We start from the raw sequence: 16,272 nt of genomic DNA, 5'->3' as shown, positions 1-16,272 counted from the left end.
GGGCCGAGTATAAATGAGTAAAACGAGTTGTCCATTGCCATTTTAATTTTCAGCAAGTACCATATAGGGCTTTCTTAAATGTGTGTGTGTGTGTGTGTGTGTGTGTATATATTAGGGATGTCACGATACCAAAAATCCAGTAGTCAGCAATGATACCACCAAAAGTACACGATACTCGATACCAAAGTCGATACCAGGGTGTGGTTTTAAAAAAGAAAAAGAAAACCTTATTTTAAAATAAAATTAAAAACTCCTGAAGGACATCCTCCTCTGGCTGATACTGAAAAAAAGAGAGGGGGGTTGATATTTTAGTTATCAAACACTGTCTGGCCATGACTAACAAGTGCCAAGGTGCACTCCTAAATGCGTGCACACACACACACACACACACACACACACACCCACCCCTTGTACTCTGAATGCAAGCATTAGTTTAAATTCCCTGATATAGTGGCAGGCCAAAAAGATTTATTAAAAGCATGAACATTTGAATAATTATTAGTGACATTAGACTACATTTAGCTGACAGGACACGGGCTGAGTGGCGATGCATGGTGGCCCATTCGGAGGTAGTTTAAAACATTGCACTGTGTTAGCGTCGCTAACAAATAACAGGCTATCGCTAACATTACATGGAGCATAAGGTTAGCTGGTTTCAAGGCCACAATGCCAGCTGCCTCAAACAAATATAATATAGGACCATCGCCAAATTCCAGGTGTTTCCTCGCTTTGTTTGAAATGAACGATAGCATCGGTTGCACACCGGAAACCGATACTAGCTTTCCTCTCTTTTCCTCTCAACGAGTCGGGGCGGAGCTAAACTTGTTAAGTTAAGCTAATCTTCTGTAGTGTTTCCTGTGTGCTTGTAGGCGTTCTTCTTCTCCTTCACCACTTGTGGACCAACTAAAACACTTGCGCGCATTTGCTGCCCCCATCAGGTCCAGAACAATTGCAACCTCAGTACCTTCATTACAAACGGTACCTATGCTACTGCAGAAAAACAAGTACTGTAGCATTTTAAGAATGTTGGTATCGACTTGGTACCGAAGTATCGGTTCTCGTGACATCCCTTTTATTTATATATATATATATATATATATATATATATATATATATATATATATATATATATATATATATATATAATATGTGTGTGTGTGTGTGTGTGTGTGTGTATGTATGCAAAATATGTATATTTTAATGTATTCATGGTTTGTTTGATTTCATTTCATCCCCTTAAAAAATTAAGCTTTATTTATTTATTTATTTTATTAAAGTTTGCATACATGTATACTTTTATATACTTTATACATGTGCAACATCTGACATGCTCCCGGCTGCAGAGCGGACATGTACATGTACTAGATTTTGTAACTCTCAGTTGGTTGCTCATGAATCCAAACATTTCTGTTGGTAAAGGCGTTCAAGCACAAAACTGTTTTTGCTCTTAGCACGGAGCCGTCCGTTCTACTGACACGACCCAAGGCGTTTTATGTGATAAGTCGCTCTCTATTCTCAAGGACTTTGTTGTTCGCGATGTTGGGACCTCTGAACACTGATGATTAAGTGAAAGTTGTTTTTGCTTTTGCGTCTCCTCGCTAGTTTTGGTCCTGCGGAGAAGCGGAGGAAGAAGAGATCTAAATGGCTGCTGGAGGATGCTATTCCCAACGTAAGCTCCGCTTCTAACCACCTTAGAACAGTGTGTCGTTGCTGAAGATAGAGTTCTTAGCCTGGCCCCTTTAACTGCAACGTTCTGAACTGGATTTCTGTCTGTATCAAACCCCAGAAAGACTTGTCTGCTGCAACCCTTGCTTGCTGTTTCACCGCTCTGTTTTCCTCTTTACGTTACTTCATTCCGGTCTATTGTGCATGACGGCATTGACTTTTTAAGCCTCACCCAACTCAAGTTCAATTTTATATTTGCTGCTTCCTCTTTAGAGCCTCGCTCGCATTCTGACATCCTTTTGCTCCTTTGTGATCTTATTTTCTGCTTCTCTCATCACACTCATGCCACACAGACTTTACATTTCATGTCTCTCTCTCGCTCTCTTGCGCTCTCTCTCTTTCTCGCTCTCTCTCTTACACACTAGCTTTCTTTTCTGTCTATCTCCTAAAGCGATTACACTTCGCATCTAAAGCTTTTAATGACAAATCCCTCCGAGTTCCGGTCCTTAGGCCTGTTTTTCTTTAACAACAACCTCCTGACACATCACGCTAATAGCATAGAACAGCTAATGGCATCCCGAATGCCCTGAAACACCGAACTTCAAAGAGCGCGTCAGAGTTTGCAGTAATAGCACAGCCGACCCATTGTAGTAACAGTAATTGTACCTGAGCGTTAACTATTCAGAGCAGGATAATGGCCATGTTGTTGTTGTTGTTGTTGTTGTTTAACGATGCTCTCCCTGCAGAATGAGATGATGTCCACCTGGAGCTCCAATCACCACATGGCTAACATCTTCGACTTTACGCTCGACGAGTTGCAGAGTTTGAAAAGGTGAGACAAAGCTGAAGGGCTGGGGAAACGCCCCAGCACGATTAAACGGCTTCAAATTATCCTCACGATCAGAACATGCAATGTATATACAGTATGTATTGTATCCCAGCCCTTGATTCGGATAGTTCATCGTGTTCATACAGTTTTCAATAACAGCAGCTCTGACTGTAGTTCCACCTGCAAGGCAAATCACAGATTTGTATTAATGAACTAATGCGTGAGTGTAACAACTTACACAGGTACTTGTATAGTGGACGTTCGACATTAAAGGATTGAGAATCTGTGTAATTGTTGAGATTTATTTATTTATTTATTTAGCGCTTTTGGAAGGAGTCTCTAGCGTCAGTTCTTTCTAACAATCGGAGGTAAAGGTATCATTTTAGGTTTTCAGACCCGGGGAAAGTCTTCAGGACTGAGGGCTTTCCATTTAAGTAACATCACTAGCTGGGGTTTCTTGTTTTGTTTTATTTGTTTGTGTTATTTGTTCAATAGAGAATGGAGAGTCTGTCGAGGGGAACGACCGTTTCTAGCTGTTACAACATTAGCGATAACTGGAACTAACTTCTTTTCGTGGTTTTTTTCACAACGTTAAATGCAACTCTAAACGGATAATAATGACGTGTTGACGTTTATAAATCTGGAATTTATATATTTAAATATGAAATATTTAAGGCCTTCCATTTTTGCTGAGCGTTCTGTAGTATAAGTGCTGAGTACAAAAGTTTACACCCCCATGGTTTGTCAGTGGAAACGAGCCAAAACTATTGTTCAACTTGCTCGCATAGACTTGGAACTGTATCAGCAGCAAGACCGCAGTCCCAAACATAAGCCCAATATATAATTGAGTGGAGCAAACTGATGTTCAGAGGATACACTGGAGTCTGGGGGCAGTTCCTGGGCTTCCAAGTTATTAGAGAATACTTATATTATGTTTAGAAATGGAAATCCAATGATGTTATGATAAGAACTCTAAATTTTCTGCTGGGTTTATAAATATATATATAGTGTGTGTGTGTGTGTGTGTGTGTGTATACATATGTATATGTCTGCTTAAATTGTGTTTAGGCGTATGCAAACATTTACACTTGATATTTTATAGCACTTTATTTTTCTGCTATAGCTGTAGCATTCAGGTTCATCTTTTTATCCTCCCACTTGGTGGTCTTATCTGCGCTGCAGTGGCTAAGAAGTAGAACGCCACCTCTCTTTGTCCACACGCTTTATAATAATTGAATCTTTTAATAATAATCGTGCGCCAGCTCTGCTCCTTTGACTTTTCCTTCTTTTCTCTCTCTCTCTCTTTCTGTGGGCGTGTATGTCTGAGCATGTGGCACGCTTAACCTTTCTCTTTTCTTCCGATTGAATTAAACAGCCAATTATTGACTTCTGAACAATCGCTTTAATTTGCATGCGCTCCCCCTTTAGAGTAGTCGAAAAGGTTCTGTCGGTTTTATTTTTTCCCCGCCTCCAGCTGGAATAATTTTTAGCAAGAAGGAGAATGAAGCGATTTAATTACACTTCTCGGTAAAGGTTATCATCTCCCTAGCAGGCTTGAATATAAGAGTGCGGTAAACAGTGCGGGGACAATCGGAGCACTTTCAGGCACAAGTAAGGGACTTTGTGAGCGCTTGTTGACGTCTTGAGAAAGAGTTCGGCCATTCAGAAAAGGCCATGTTTGGTTCGGCTCCCAAAACAAGCGGGGCTTGTTTTTGAATTCTGATATTTCTATTGTACGCCGAGAGCTCAGCTGGGGGCAGCCCATCCAGATGAGATGCGGTAAACGCACTGTACTGTACAGTACCGAGAGATTGTGTTGACTTTGGGCTCTCAAGTGCTCTCTGAGACATGAAGGAAAAGGGAATATAATTAACTAAAGTTTGTGCATACCTTTTTTTTCCCTCTCTCATTTTTCATAGTACTAGTTCAGGACGGACATTCAGTCTGGATCAGGACTCAACAGATGCAGCGAGCACTTCAGGCTCTGCCACTACCAGTGTGTCCTACGACTTCAGGTACAGAACGTGTCTCACTTTCAGGGGCCTCTTAATTCATTAAAGGGGCGTATATGCAATTCATTTTGCAATGATTGTGATATTTATTCTATTAATTACGTAGATCAATTAATCACTTTTCCTAATTGAATAATTGGATTGTTTTGAAAATGAGCCAAATAGCAAAAAAAAATTTCTTTAAAAATATCTGTAAAAAATATAATTAAGCAAGTCATGACACACTTTTTTACACAAAAGTTTTTTTGTGATTGTTGCAGCCAAAAACGCTTTTTTTACTTGTGGGTTTTTTTTTTGTTTTTTTTTTTGTTTTTTTTTCCCCAAAAATCTGCGATTCAATTGGGTTTTTTGTGCTTTTATGCAGAAAACTACTTGAATTGGCGAAATTGCATCAAAAACATCTTTCCCAGTGATGTTTATCAGACCTTTTATCTGTACTCGTGTGAATCGGAGTGGGGCTTGACTGAATGCGCATGGTGATGTCATATGACGCGTCTCCGCCCAAATTTGTGGGAAAATCTGCGGTAATTTTGAGCAGTTGCGATCTCCTGCGAATATTGTGGTGTTTCCTCGATTTTTTTTTTTTATTATTATTATATTTATTTATTTATTTATTTTTTGCGTTCATTTCTGTGATCACAGGATCCCGGAGGGACTGATAAACATAAATATCGGAACAAGTATGGAAGTGCGACTGGGATAGGAGGAGGAAACATAGTTAAGCAGCAACACACTCATTTCCTTGCAGTACCAAAAATGTGAATCATTTTCTGTGTGTGGAATCGAAAGCTTTAGGCTTGACTTGCACTTCAGTGCCTGGAATTAGGGAATCGACTTTTTGGGATTGATTCTCAGTACTTTCATTGTGAATCGAATGAAGGAAAGCGACTCACCGTGTTAAGAAATTAAATCATTGCAGCATTTAAAAAAAAAAAAAAAATTAAAAAGTTTAGCTGCTTAAGTGAGGTGTTTCACATGGAATTGCTACTGCCCAACACTGCGTAATTCACATGTGAACTATTTTATCGATCAGTTGTTGCAGCTTTAATATGTAGTAGTTTATCTCATAGTGATTTGTCCTTAAGTTTCCTTCCAAAAATCTAAAAGATTTTGTAGCCTTGGCTTTTTCTCCATTTTTCTGAACCCGAGTCTTTTTGCATCAAGAGTTAGGTAAATTTGCTTGAGGGTGAAACCCTTCTCAACACAGTGGTCTGGGATTTGCTTCAAGAGCTCTGATGTATGAAACTTGGTCTGCTGCTGCATTTAGGGTTCAACTTGCCAAGTTATTTCTTGTTTCAAATGTGACAGTAGTATGGGAGGTATGTTCATTCTTCATTCATTTATACCCAGTAACCACTTTATACCGAGCAGGCTAGCAGTGGGTCCGGAGCCTATAACAGTGGGTGCGAGGGTCGAATACACCCTGGATGGGACGGCACCACACACACACACACACAAACACACACACGCACACTTACCTGCATTCACACCTAGGGACAATTTAGCATAGCCGATTGTCCAGCAACATGTATTTGGGTTGTCTGTGGAACTGGAGAGAACCCAGAGGAAACCCACGTGAACACAGTGAGAACATGCGAACCTCCACACAGGCAGTAACCCGAGCTCCGGATCGAACCAGTGACCGTGGAGATGTCCTCTGAAATTGTTTTAGTTAATACACTTTAATAAGAAATAAATAACGTAGCTTCTGTCTCCCATTTTCCAAAAACAGTTTTCTAGGACACACGTGAGAATGACCCCTAAATGAGCCAAGTGTGGAAATGTCCTTATTCTTACAAAAAAAAAATAAATGAATGAATAAACAATTTTTAAAAAGAAGAAGAAACATGACAGGCGGAGGTGCATACTGTCCATTGCCAGATCCAAGCACAGAATTTATTTATTTATTTATTTTTGGGTTTCTAGTCTATAAAGTGATTTAATTGTGACACGGGAGATCAACCTGATAATCTCCAACAGAAAACAAGAGTCTGTGTAAAAGCTTAACAGCCAAACTCTCTCATTCTCTCTGTGGGAGTATTGAGAACGAGTAAAAAATACTCATAAAGCCAGGTGTTAATATAAATGTCAAAACGGCTGCTTTCAATGATTTTTCGTCGGTATAAATGCGTGAGGGTTTAGTGAAGCTTGGTAAAAAAACAAAAACCTTTTACACTTTATGAACAGCGTGTTCTACTCCGCTACAGGGAGAGAGATCAAGTCATAGACCAGAACAAAGAGAAATATCACTGGGTTACAAATAGTCCCGTTTCTGGAGATCGAGAAAAGACAAACAACAGTGCGTGTATTTTTATTTCTTTTCCAACATGATGGGTTCTATTCATTTAAAAACAAACTCGACATTTTAAATTCAAACATATGGGGCTGCTGTATAGTTCCCCCTTTTTAAACACAAGTTTTCGTGCGTTTTTGATTGCACTAACCTGCGTGAGCTGTGCGGAGGTTAGTCCTCCATCAGTCCTGCGTGTGAGTCAACCCTCCTGTTGCCTGACTGTGTGGAAAAGAATGACTGTGGTATTGCTCATCTTTGACTCATCATGTTAAAGCCTCCTAAACTTGATAAAAACACGAGGGACTGGCGAAAGCACAAACATGTCGTTTAGCTGGCTTCTTGTTAGAATTAGGGATTTGTAAACCATGCTGAAATCCCCGGGCTGTATGTTCAGTCCTAACAGACATGCATGTTTATTGCATCATGAATTATAAGATCCAGTCATTTCCCAATACACGACTGAAGAACATGCATAACAGATTTACTGAGGAAGAGGGTTGGCATGTAGGGTTAGGGGTTGTATTTATTTGCGTATTCAAGGAATCCAGAACGTACCAGTGTTTGCACTTTCTGTTGCCTAATGAGATGTATTTTTATTTTTTTTTAATAAGAAACACAATGTTTTGGACCCCATCCAGGGAGACCCCCGGCTTGTGCCCCAAGTTCCCCTGGGATTAGGCTCCAGGCTCCCCCGCCTCCCTGTGTAGGATAAGCGGTATGGAAAATGGATGGATAATATTTTGGGAGAATTTAATCTCACCTTGTTTCACCTCTATCATTATAATCTTCCTGGTTTTGAAGCAGCCTGTTAACCAAGGCCAGCAGCTCAACACTTGCATTTTTATCACTCCTGCTCCCTGGCCATGATTTCCAGCCCTGCGCCTGCAGCGTGATGAGAAAAGATAGGCCGGAAAAGATCCTAACTCCTTCACCTTCACTGCTGTGGCCCTCCCCACATGCGTCAGTGCTGCTCTAGAGCCAGAGACGAGCAACAGCTGTCCATCAGGTCACTGAGCGCTGGATTATCCACTCCTGGCAGCTTGTGGAGAAATGTGATGACACATTATGGATTATTTACCGTGACGTGCCTCTGGACTGGAGATTTCCAGGCAGTCTGTGAAGAGAATTCGGGTTCTAGCCAATGGCAAAATATGCTCTAGGGATTAGTGAGCGGTGTCCATAAAAGTGTTTTGCAGTTCAAGTCTGTGAGAGCATTTTGCTCAGTTATGTAAGGATTAAAACGGGAACGAGCATACTTTTTAAAAAAAAAAAATAAATTTTTATAGTGAAATAATCAACAATGCATCCTGATACGAAGCAGAGTTACAGCTACCACCTGAAATTTGATTATTTTTGAATTAGTTTTGTTCTTCTTACCTCAGCACTTTCCCTTAACTTAAAGCCTTTTGTATGTTTTAAAGTTGTGACCCGCACGAAAAACAAGTTAATTCGTTTCATCACTTATGTTATAGCAGCTATAAAAGTCGATCCCTCATCAGCCTCAGTTTCTTCCTGAAATCCAAAAGCCCTCCATCCTGAAGACTTTGCTGTGTTGGAAATCTTGTAAAGCTTTACTTCTGACTGTAAGACAGTGCTGACACTGGAGACTCTTTCCGTTCATTTAGCAGTGGTGGCTCAATGGTTAAGGCTCTGGGTTACTGATCAGAAGGTCAGAGGTTCAAGCCCCAGCACCGCCAAGCTGCCACTGTTGGGCCCTTGAGCAAGGCCCTTAACCCTCTCTGCTCCAGGGGCGCTGTATCATGGCTGACCCTGCGCTCTGACCCCAACTTCCTAACAAGCTCAGATATGCAAAGAAAAGAATTTCACTGTGCTGTAATGTATATGTGACCAACAAACGACTAACAAGCTTCCAACAAACTTCCTAACAAGCTCAGATATGCAAAGAAAAGAATTTCACTGTGCTGTAATGTATATGTGACCAACAAACGACTAACAAGCTTCCAACAAACTTCCTAACAAGCTCAGATATGCAAAGAAAAGAATTTCACTGTGCTGTAATGTATATGTGACCAACAAAAGACGGTAGTTCTTGATTTGGAACTACCGTCAGTTGCCATTATAGAAACGTAATCAGTACCGTCTAATCGGTGTGATACAGGATTTGTGCTCTGTCCTTGCGTTGATTCTTACGCTGTTGTGATTTTATTTCCAGTTATCCAGTTAGTTTTTTTTTCTTCTTCTTCTTCAGTGCTCCATTTTATTCTGGACATCTCAAGAACATCTAATTCCCAGCTGTGACACTCACTGTCCCCTGGGTCAGTTCAGAGTGTAGTCAGTAAATGGTTTTATTACCCTGTCTTTCTAAGTCAGCATTAAATATGGCATTAAAAACAATGTGTGTCTCTGGCAGAGAAAGAATAGTCTCCCTTCCCCCCACCACCACCAAGACGTCTGAATGACATTCCCCCATGTTATTTATTTTTGGCCGTATTCTGCTCATTAGCAGTCACTTTGTACTCAGCGTGTTTCGAGAGGATGTGTGTGCCTAAAAGCACACGGGTCGATGCCGGCTCTGGAATCCCGAGGATGTCCCCTGCTGTGGGTGCTCACTGTGGGATAGATCAAACACACCACTTATGAGTATCTGCTTCCCATGCGCCCGCTTTCATCTACTCAGACTGCAGCCTCTAGTTCCTGATTTAGCAGCTCTAATCATCCTCAAATGGAGTGCCACAGTGTGAGGATTTAATGCCTTGCTGTGCATAACTCTCTACGCCGTTATCTCAGCCTCCGACCATACTATGCAGAATAGTAAACTCCCAGAAAGATTAAGTAGAGCAGAAGAAGGAACCAAAAAAAAAAAAAGAATAGCGAGACGTCCATCTGTACTGTGACCTTTAAATGGCGAAACGCACCCACAGAGCCAGGCGCTCGCTCCAAGAACAGAAACGAAACGCCTTTCACTGAGCAAGACCTACATCTAGTGGCAGATGATAGCAGTAGAAGTCGTTCAGGTTTTTGGAGGACGCTGAAATCAGTTTCATATGAGCGTTCGGTCCTAACGCTGAGCATGTTAAAGGAAGGCTCCGGCGTTTTCCGCTTCATTTCTGTTCAAGGCATGTGATGTACTTTTATCTAACTTTCTAGCCATGATGAAGTAAGAGGTAATTGATGTGACGTGTGCTGAGGCACTTACCGTGTTTACTTTGAGCCGCACTGAACATTGGTAATGCATTACCACAAATTGTTCCAGGAAAAAGTAGTCTAATTTCTAAAGCCATTAATTATACAAATTTCGAGCATTTTTTTTCCCCCTGAAAATATGCTACATAAATGTGTGCTTTGCCTAATTTAACTATTGCCTCTGACTACGGTGGTTCTCGTTTTTTGGAGCAGGCTTGTAAAAATTGAAAGCCACAGAATAATAAGGAGCAGTCATGCTAGTCATTTAGTTACAGTTATATTTATATAGTGCTTTTCTAGACACACAAAGCACTTTACATGTATGGTGGGGGCGGGGGAATCTCCTCAACCACCACTAGTGTGTAGCATCCACCTGGATGATGTGACACCAGCCATAGTGCACCAGAACACCCACCACACGACAGAAATTAGTGGAGAGGAGAGAGTGATGTAGCCAATTCAGAGATGGGGATTATTAGGGGGCCGTGATAGAGAAGGGCCAATGGGGGAATTTCGCCAGTGAGTGTGTGACACTTATCTTTTACGATAAGTGTCATGGGATTCTTAATGACTACAGAGAGTGTGGACTTCGGTTTAACGTCTCGTGCGGAAGACAGGGCCGTTTTTACAGTATAGTGTCACTGTACTGGGGCATTAGGACCCACGCAGACCACAGGGTGAGCGCACCCTGCTGGTCTCACTAATACCACTTCCAGCAGCAACCTTAGTTTTCCCCAGGAGGGAATCCAGGTACTGGCCAGGCACAACCCTGCTTAGCTTGAGTGGGAAACCAGGTGAGAGTTGCAGGGAGAAATGGCTCTGGCAAGTCCGTGCTAGAGCTAGTACTAGAGCAAGAGCTGGTACCATAAGGGTAGGTGTTTTAATTTAGCTTCCCCCCCCCCATTTTCTTTCAAATTTGGTCATCTGCACATTCCCACCCCCTAGCCAGCTCTTGCCTATCATAAAACAGCTACCAACCAGGTGGGGAGAAGGTTCACATTTGCTTCCTCTGAGACACGTGAAGCCAGCTAAACGCATATATTTGGAGTTGCTGCTCATGCTGCATCACAGGGCAGTGTAACACGCACTGAGAAAAGCACCATCTACCCTCTTTTGTATATAAGTGCTTAGACACCCCCATGTTTGGCTAGTGTCTCTGTGATTGGGTGGGAGGGATGGTATACTTGCGATCCCTCGTCAAAGAGCACTGCCAAATTTCCCTTAGATTTGCATCATCAGGATTCAAGCTAGCAATCTCCCAGCAATATGGCGAACTCTTTACTGTTTCACCAGCTGTGTTTTGCATTTTCATTATGATAAAAATCCTGCAAAATGGTTATACAATTGGTGCATGCCATTAAGAAGCGAAGAGACTCAAAAAAAACCCCAACATACTTGAGAAAAGAAGGTATTAGGAGAGTAGAAAAAAATTAAGGAATGGTGGTGGTGGTAGTAGTAGTTTTAGTAGTAGGAATTATTAATAGTTTTCCCCATTCAAAGTAATGGGAATGGGGGCTTCCTTTTCCCAGGAAATTGGCAAGTTTAACCGAACCAGACAATCTTGTTTAATATTGTTTAACTTTAATATCCTATGTGAATTTTGTTTTTTTTTTTTGTTTGTTTGGGTTTTTTTTTTGGCGGGGGGGGGGGGGGTTTAATAATGTATCTTTGCACTAATCAGTTCGCACCTCCACATGTACAGGAAGAACGTGGGCAGCAGGAAGAGGAAGCTTCCTTCATCCAACTACAGTGCTCTGGCCAGTAAGCGGGAGGCGATGGAGAGCGAGCTGAGTCCAGTGGGTACGCCAGTGGTCGAGTCCGGGGACGTAATGGGCGGTGCCATCGACAGCCACACCTTTGAAAGCCTGAGCGAAGATGACACGTCCCTCTCACACCTCAAGTCTTCTATTACCAGCTACTTCGGCGCAGCAGGGCGCCTCACGTGCGGCGAAAAGTACCAGGTTCTGGCACGCAGGGTCACGCCAGAGGGCAAGGTGCAGTACCTGGTGGAATGGGAAGGCACCACGCCTTACTGAGTCACTTATCTGAGGGCATGCGAATGGAGATGAGGTTCAAGATGGGGGTTCTTCACTTCCAGGCCTGGGGAGTCACAGTGGGGCAGAGTTCAAGATTCCAAAAAATGAACAGATGAAATGGGCACAGATGCCCAAGTGGTCAGTCAGATTGTCCAACATCATCCTGTCATTAAGATCATAGTTAAAGTGATGTCATGGATGACTCTTGGAGTACTGTGACCTTCCAGGGTTGGGATTGAAGAACACTTGAGCAAACCGTTATAGAATGTCACCTTGCTTACAGTAGTTTATCCTTTTTTATTTTTTTTTCCTCCTTCTTTCTTCTTTTTACGTTACACAAACAGGTAAACGATTGAGTTCCAGAATTCTAGTTTTCTAGTGCAATTGTAGTTTTCTAAAGGATCTTAGAAATATATATGGGTACACATAGGTTGTGCACTTACCCCATGTTGGGTAATGAAGTGTGTTTTCATTGTTGTTGTTGGTTTTTGTCCCAGTGTCCTGTTGACAGGGCACTATAAACAGCACAAAACTCACTTGTCTCACTCGATTCAGCCCGTTAACATCCTAGTACTTAAAACTTGTGTTTTTTTTTTTTGTTTGTTTTTGTTGTCGTTTTTTCTAGTTTCAGTTGTCGCACTTGCAGACTGGTTTAATTTTAAAGTCTGTGTGAGATAATGTTTTAAAATTATATAGCCATGACACAAAACATTTATTAAATGTTGACCCTCAAGGGTGTTAAACCATCGCCAGTACGAATAGTGGACAACATGATGGCAGTTTGCCTTCACGTGCCGCGGTATTACATTTTTTAACCACGCCCACATCAACTCAGTTAATGCATGATGAATTTTTATGTTTGTTTGTTTACAGAAGGAGGCATGGTGCATACTCCTTCTGTAAATGAAACTATCTTAAGGATGTGGTCTTTTCTGAACACAACTATCCCCCCTACTCCCTCTGACGGCTACACGCTTCACAGTGAAAATTCTGAAGGATCCCTGTCTAGGGGTCAAAATTGCCATTTGGTCGTTCCTTTCAAGGACGATCATTTTGAAGAACGCTTTGCCACGTCATCACTTCACTTTGGCACGAGTAGACAAACGTGAACGGACGTGCCATGCATAGGGCTCATCTCTTCAGAGCGGAACACGGCCTCGGTTCCCTACATGGAAACAGGGCGTGTTTACAAGACGTGTAAGACACACGCTCTTCCAGCATCTGTCAATAAATTTTCATCTGCTGTGCGAACGTGAGTCATTTAGAATTACTCAGCCATGTTGTCCACTATGTAGAGTACTGTGGGGGTGGGGGGGGGGGGGTCAGATCGGCCTCTTTTATTTTCAGCCAAATGAGCATTCAGTACTTACTCTTAATTATGCGGCGGCAAACAATAACGATGGGAAAAGTACAGTACGTTAATTCCATTTTCACCGTGTAGCACTTATTTATGCAGGTTAATTTTCAAGTTCAATATTACAACTTAAAGTATTTACAGATTTCATACCTGGGTGGTTTTCTGTTCAATACATTTACCCGTCATTCATGTTCATTGATCACAAATGTAATGTGAGCACGTCTGACTTATGTAGCCATTTTTTTTATATAGAAATCTCCACCTACAATGATGGACCGAATGTCCGATTTAGCCGAATATCTGCGTGTGAACAGAGAATGCACTAAATCGGTAGTGCTGTGACCTCTAAAGACTCGCCCATGAAAGCCCTTAAAGTTTAATCAGTGTACAAATCCATTTGCAATAGAAAACTTTGGCCTTTGTACGCCCATATACTATGTACACATTTCAAACTTGTATCCTGGTATGTCGTATCGCTTCCAAAGACTTTTCTTCCTTTATATATTGCTTCAATATAACTGTGTATCCGAGCCCTAACCTTTAATCTACCCAAGTTTCACTTGACTGGAAGCTAGTTTAAAAACCGAGTGTATCATATTAGTATGATGAGTTTATTTTGACATTATTAGTCTTTTTTTTTTTCCTCTTTTTTTTTTTTTTTTTTTTTTTTTTTACAGTGTTAAAAAGAAATATACTTTATTATTTACCTGTATATAATTGGACAAATGTTTAGCCCCCTTTTATTGTATTGCACTATTAACACGTTTTCTCAGCTATGCAACTATTCTTGCTTAACTGATATGTCATATATTTTATAATTGATCAGAAGAGAAAAGAAAACTTTTATACGAAGCACTTACTTTGTGCGTCTTATCGATTATATAAAACGTTTTATGGAAATATTTCCCCAAGTACAAACATTTTATGCAAATTTATACAAATTCAGTGACGTAGATCAGACATAATATAAGTCATTATCCAAAACTTTAACATCATCACATTGAACTAATGCTTGGTAAGTTCAGCTGCTGATTCTGAAGGTGTTTGGGTTTTTTTTTTTTTTTTTTTTGGTTGGTTTGTTTGGTTGTGTTTTTTTTTTTTGTTTTTTTTTAATCTTTATCTTGTTTTAAAGTCACACCTTTTTTCATCTTGTATTAGTTCCAGTAAAGAGCTGCTGTGGCGATATAGCTGCCAAACACATCCACACAAGCTCTGTTTAAAGCTGTATTTCATGCTGCCTGTTTTGGTTGGGATCGCTGGAGTAGCAGTTGAATTGGTCTGCTTTTCATTCAGAGTGAACTGTGAATAGCATCAGCCCGCAAGCTTCCCAGATCTGATCTACTTCCACAACATCCTGATGTGGCTGTAAGTAAAGCTAGTGAGAGAACAGTTCAGTGTTTCCTATGAATAACAGTGTTGTAACATGCTTTAAGCTGTGTGTGAGGAACCTTTCTGCTTATGTTTATCATATGTTAGATATTTAACATAGGTTTTGCAATATGTAATTATTGGTGTGCCACTCATGAACCATTCACTCCAGTTTTAAACAATAAAAAGCATTTTGTCAGAATGTATCATGCACTGATTTGATTTTTCATTTTGTTTTTATTTTCTCTCCATTTCTTTTTCTTTTTTTTTTAAAGTTCTTTTTAGCCCTTTATTATTTTTCCCTTTCCCTTATCTTTTTCCTCACCGTTCCTTTCATCCATTAATCCTCTCCGCATCCTTTTCATTCCTTTCCCCTGTTCCTTTCTCTTATTTTACTCTTTCCCTTTCCGTTCACTTCCGATCCTTTTCTATCCAATCTGATGTGAATTACTGACTTCATTTGGTCAATCTTAGAAAAAGTAATGTAATAAATGTAGTGGACACTAGATGGCACCAGGAGTTGGTGGCGGTAATAAAGATCTAATGTGTAGCTGCCACAGTCCAAAATAAATAAATAAATAATCGGTATCCTTCACACTCGTATACTGTATTGTATATACAAGAAATGTAATTTGGTGAACCTGGAACACGGTCATCAATAGGTAACGCCCACCGACTTTATAACCCTAATTCAAGAGGGTTCAGCTTCATGGTCCATATCCCAAATTGCTCCATTCTCTTAATCCAAGTCAGTTTCAGTGTCATAGGCTGTCTCTTAAATTGCTCCATACTCCTAATCCAAGTCTTTTCAGGGTTACAGGCTGTAGCCCAAATTGCTCCATACTCCTAATCCAAAATGTTTCGGCTTCATGGGCTCCACACGTTCTGCGTTGAATTAATCTTTGTTTGTTTACCTAGAGGTGTATACAGAGGTCCATAAAAAGACATTGTGGTCTGTTCTGTATCCCAAATTGCTCCAACCTCCTAATCCAAGTCTGAACCTTTTGATTCAATTCCTCAATCCTCCTTAGAACCATTGATTTCCTAAGGACTGATCAGTGGCCCTATGAAATCAGTGGTTCTATACAGAATTGAGTAAGTGTATCAAAGTTTCAATAGAAGACTGAAATGAGAAAAGCCGAAGCTACTGTCCTGTAATCCGTTAATCTAATTAAGGTGCTGAATGGTGTTGGGACCCTGTAACTGCTGTGCACTTTGTAATCCAAGCTAGTCTTCTAGACAAAGCTAATTCTTCCTCCTGACAGACAGAAAAGTCTGGGTATTTCAACAGTTTTTATGGCTGCAGGCTAAGTGTCAGTTTGATTTGGCATTGAGAGATCGCTCCTGCTGTTCTGCCGCTGACTCCGTCAGCTCTGACCTACTAAGGCAGTGCAATAACCAAAGGTCTTTGTAAAAAAAAAAAAAAAATTAAAGAAAAGAAAGTGTCAGCAAGATGAAGAAGTAGAAGACAGCGCGGCACAATGGATCGGGTGATGACCCGCTGTCACTACCAGGGCTGGATGAAAGTGATTGGTAGGTCTGTACTCATCTATTTTTTTTTTTTTTTA

The 16,272-nt window shown here is 40.8% G+C and overlaps 1 protein-coding gene across 2 annotated transcripts in view; it reads left to right on the top strand.

The window, feature by feature from the left end:
* phf19 (PHD finger protein 19) overlaps positions 1 to 13,268 on the top strand; it is a 39,989-nt gene extending 26,721 nt beyond the window's left edge. Inside the window, exons 12-15 of one of the 2 annotated variants that reach the window (XM_053625578.1) lie at positions 1,603 to 1,669; positions 2,412 to 2,497; positions 4,414 to 4,509; positions 11,646 to 13,268. In XM_053625578.1, the coding sequence (XP_053481553.1) occupies positions 1,603 to 1,669; positions 2,412 to 2,497; positions 4,414 to 4,509; positions 11,646 to 11,979 (583 nt within the window). In that variant the 3' untranslated portion in view covers positions 11,980 to 13,268. The remainder of the gene's footprint in view (positions 1 to 1,602; positions 1,670 to 2,411; positions 2,498 to 4,413; positions 4,510 to 11,645) is intronic. The other variant, XM_053625579.1, reaches the window with a different exon arrangement.
* The last annotated feature ends 3,004 nt before the right edge of the window (positions 13,269 to 16,272 follow it).

Source organism: Ictalurus furcatus, chromosome 5 (genome assembly GCF_023375685.1).
Source record: "Ictalurus furcatus strain D&B chromosome 5, Billie_1.0, whole genome shotgun sequence".
NCBI lineage: Eukaryota > Metazoa > Chordata > Actinopteri > Siluriformes > Ictaluridae > Ictalurus > Ictalurus furcatus.
This window is presented reverse-complemented; position numbering and strand designations above follow the sequence as displayed.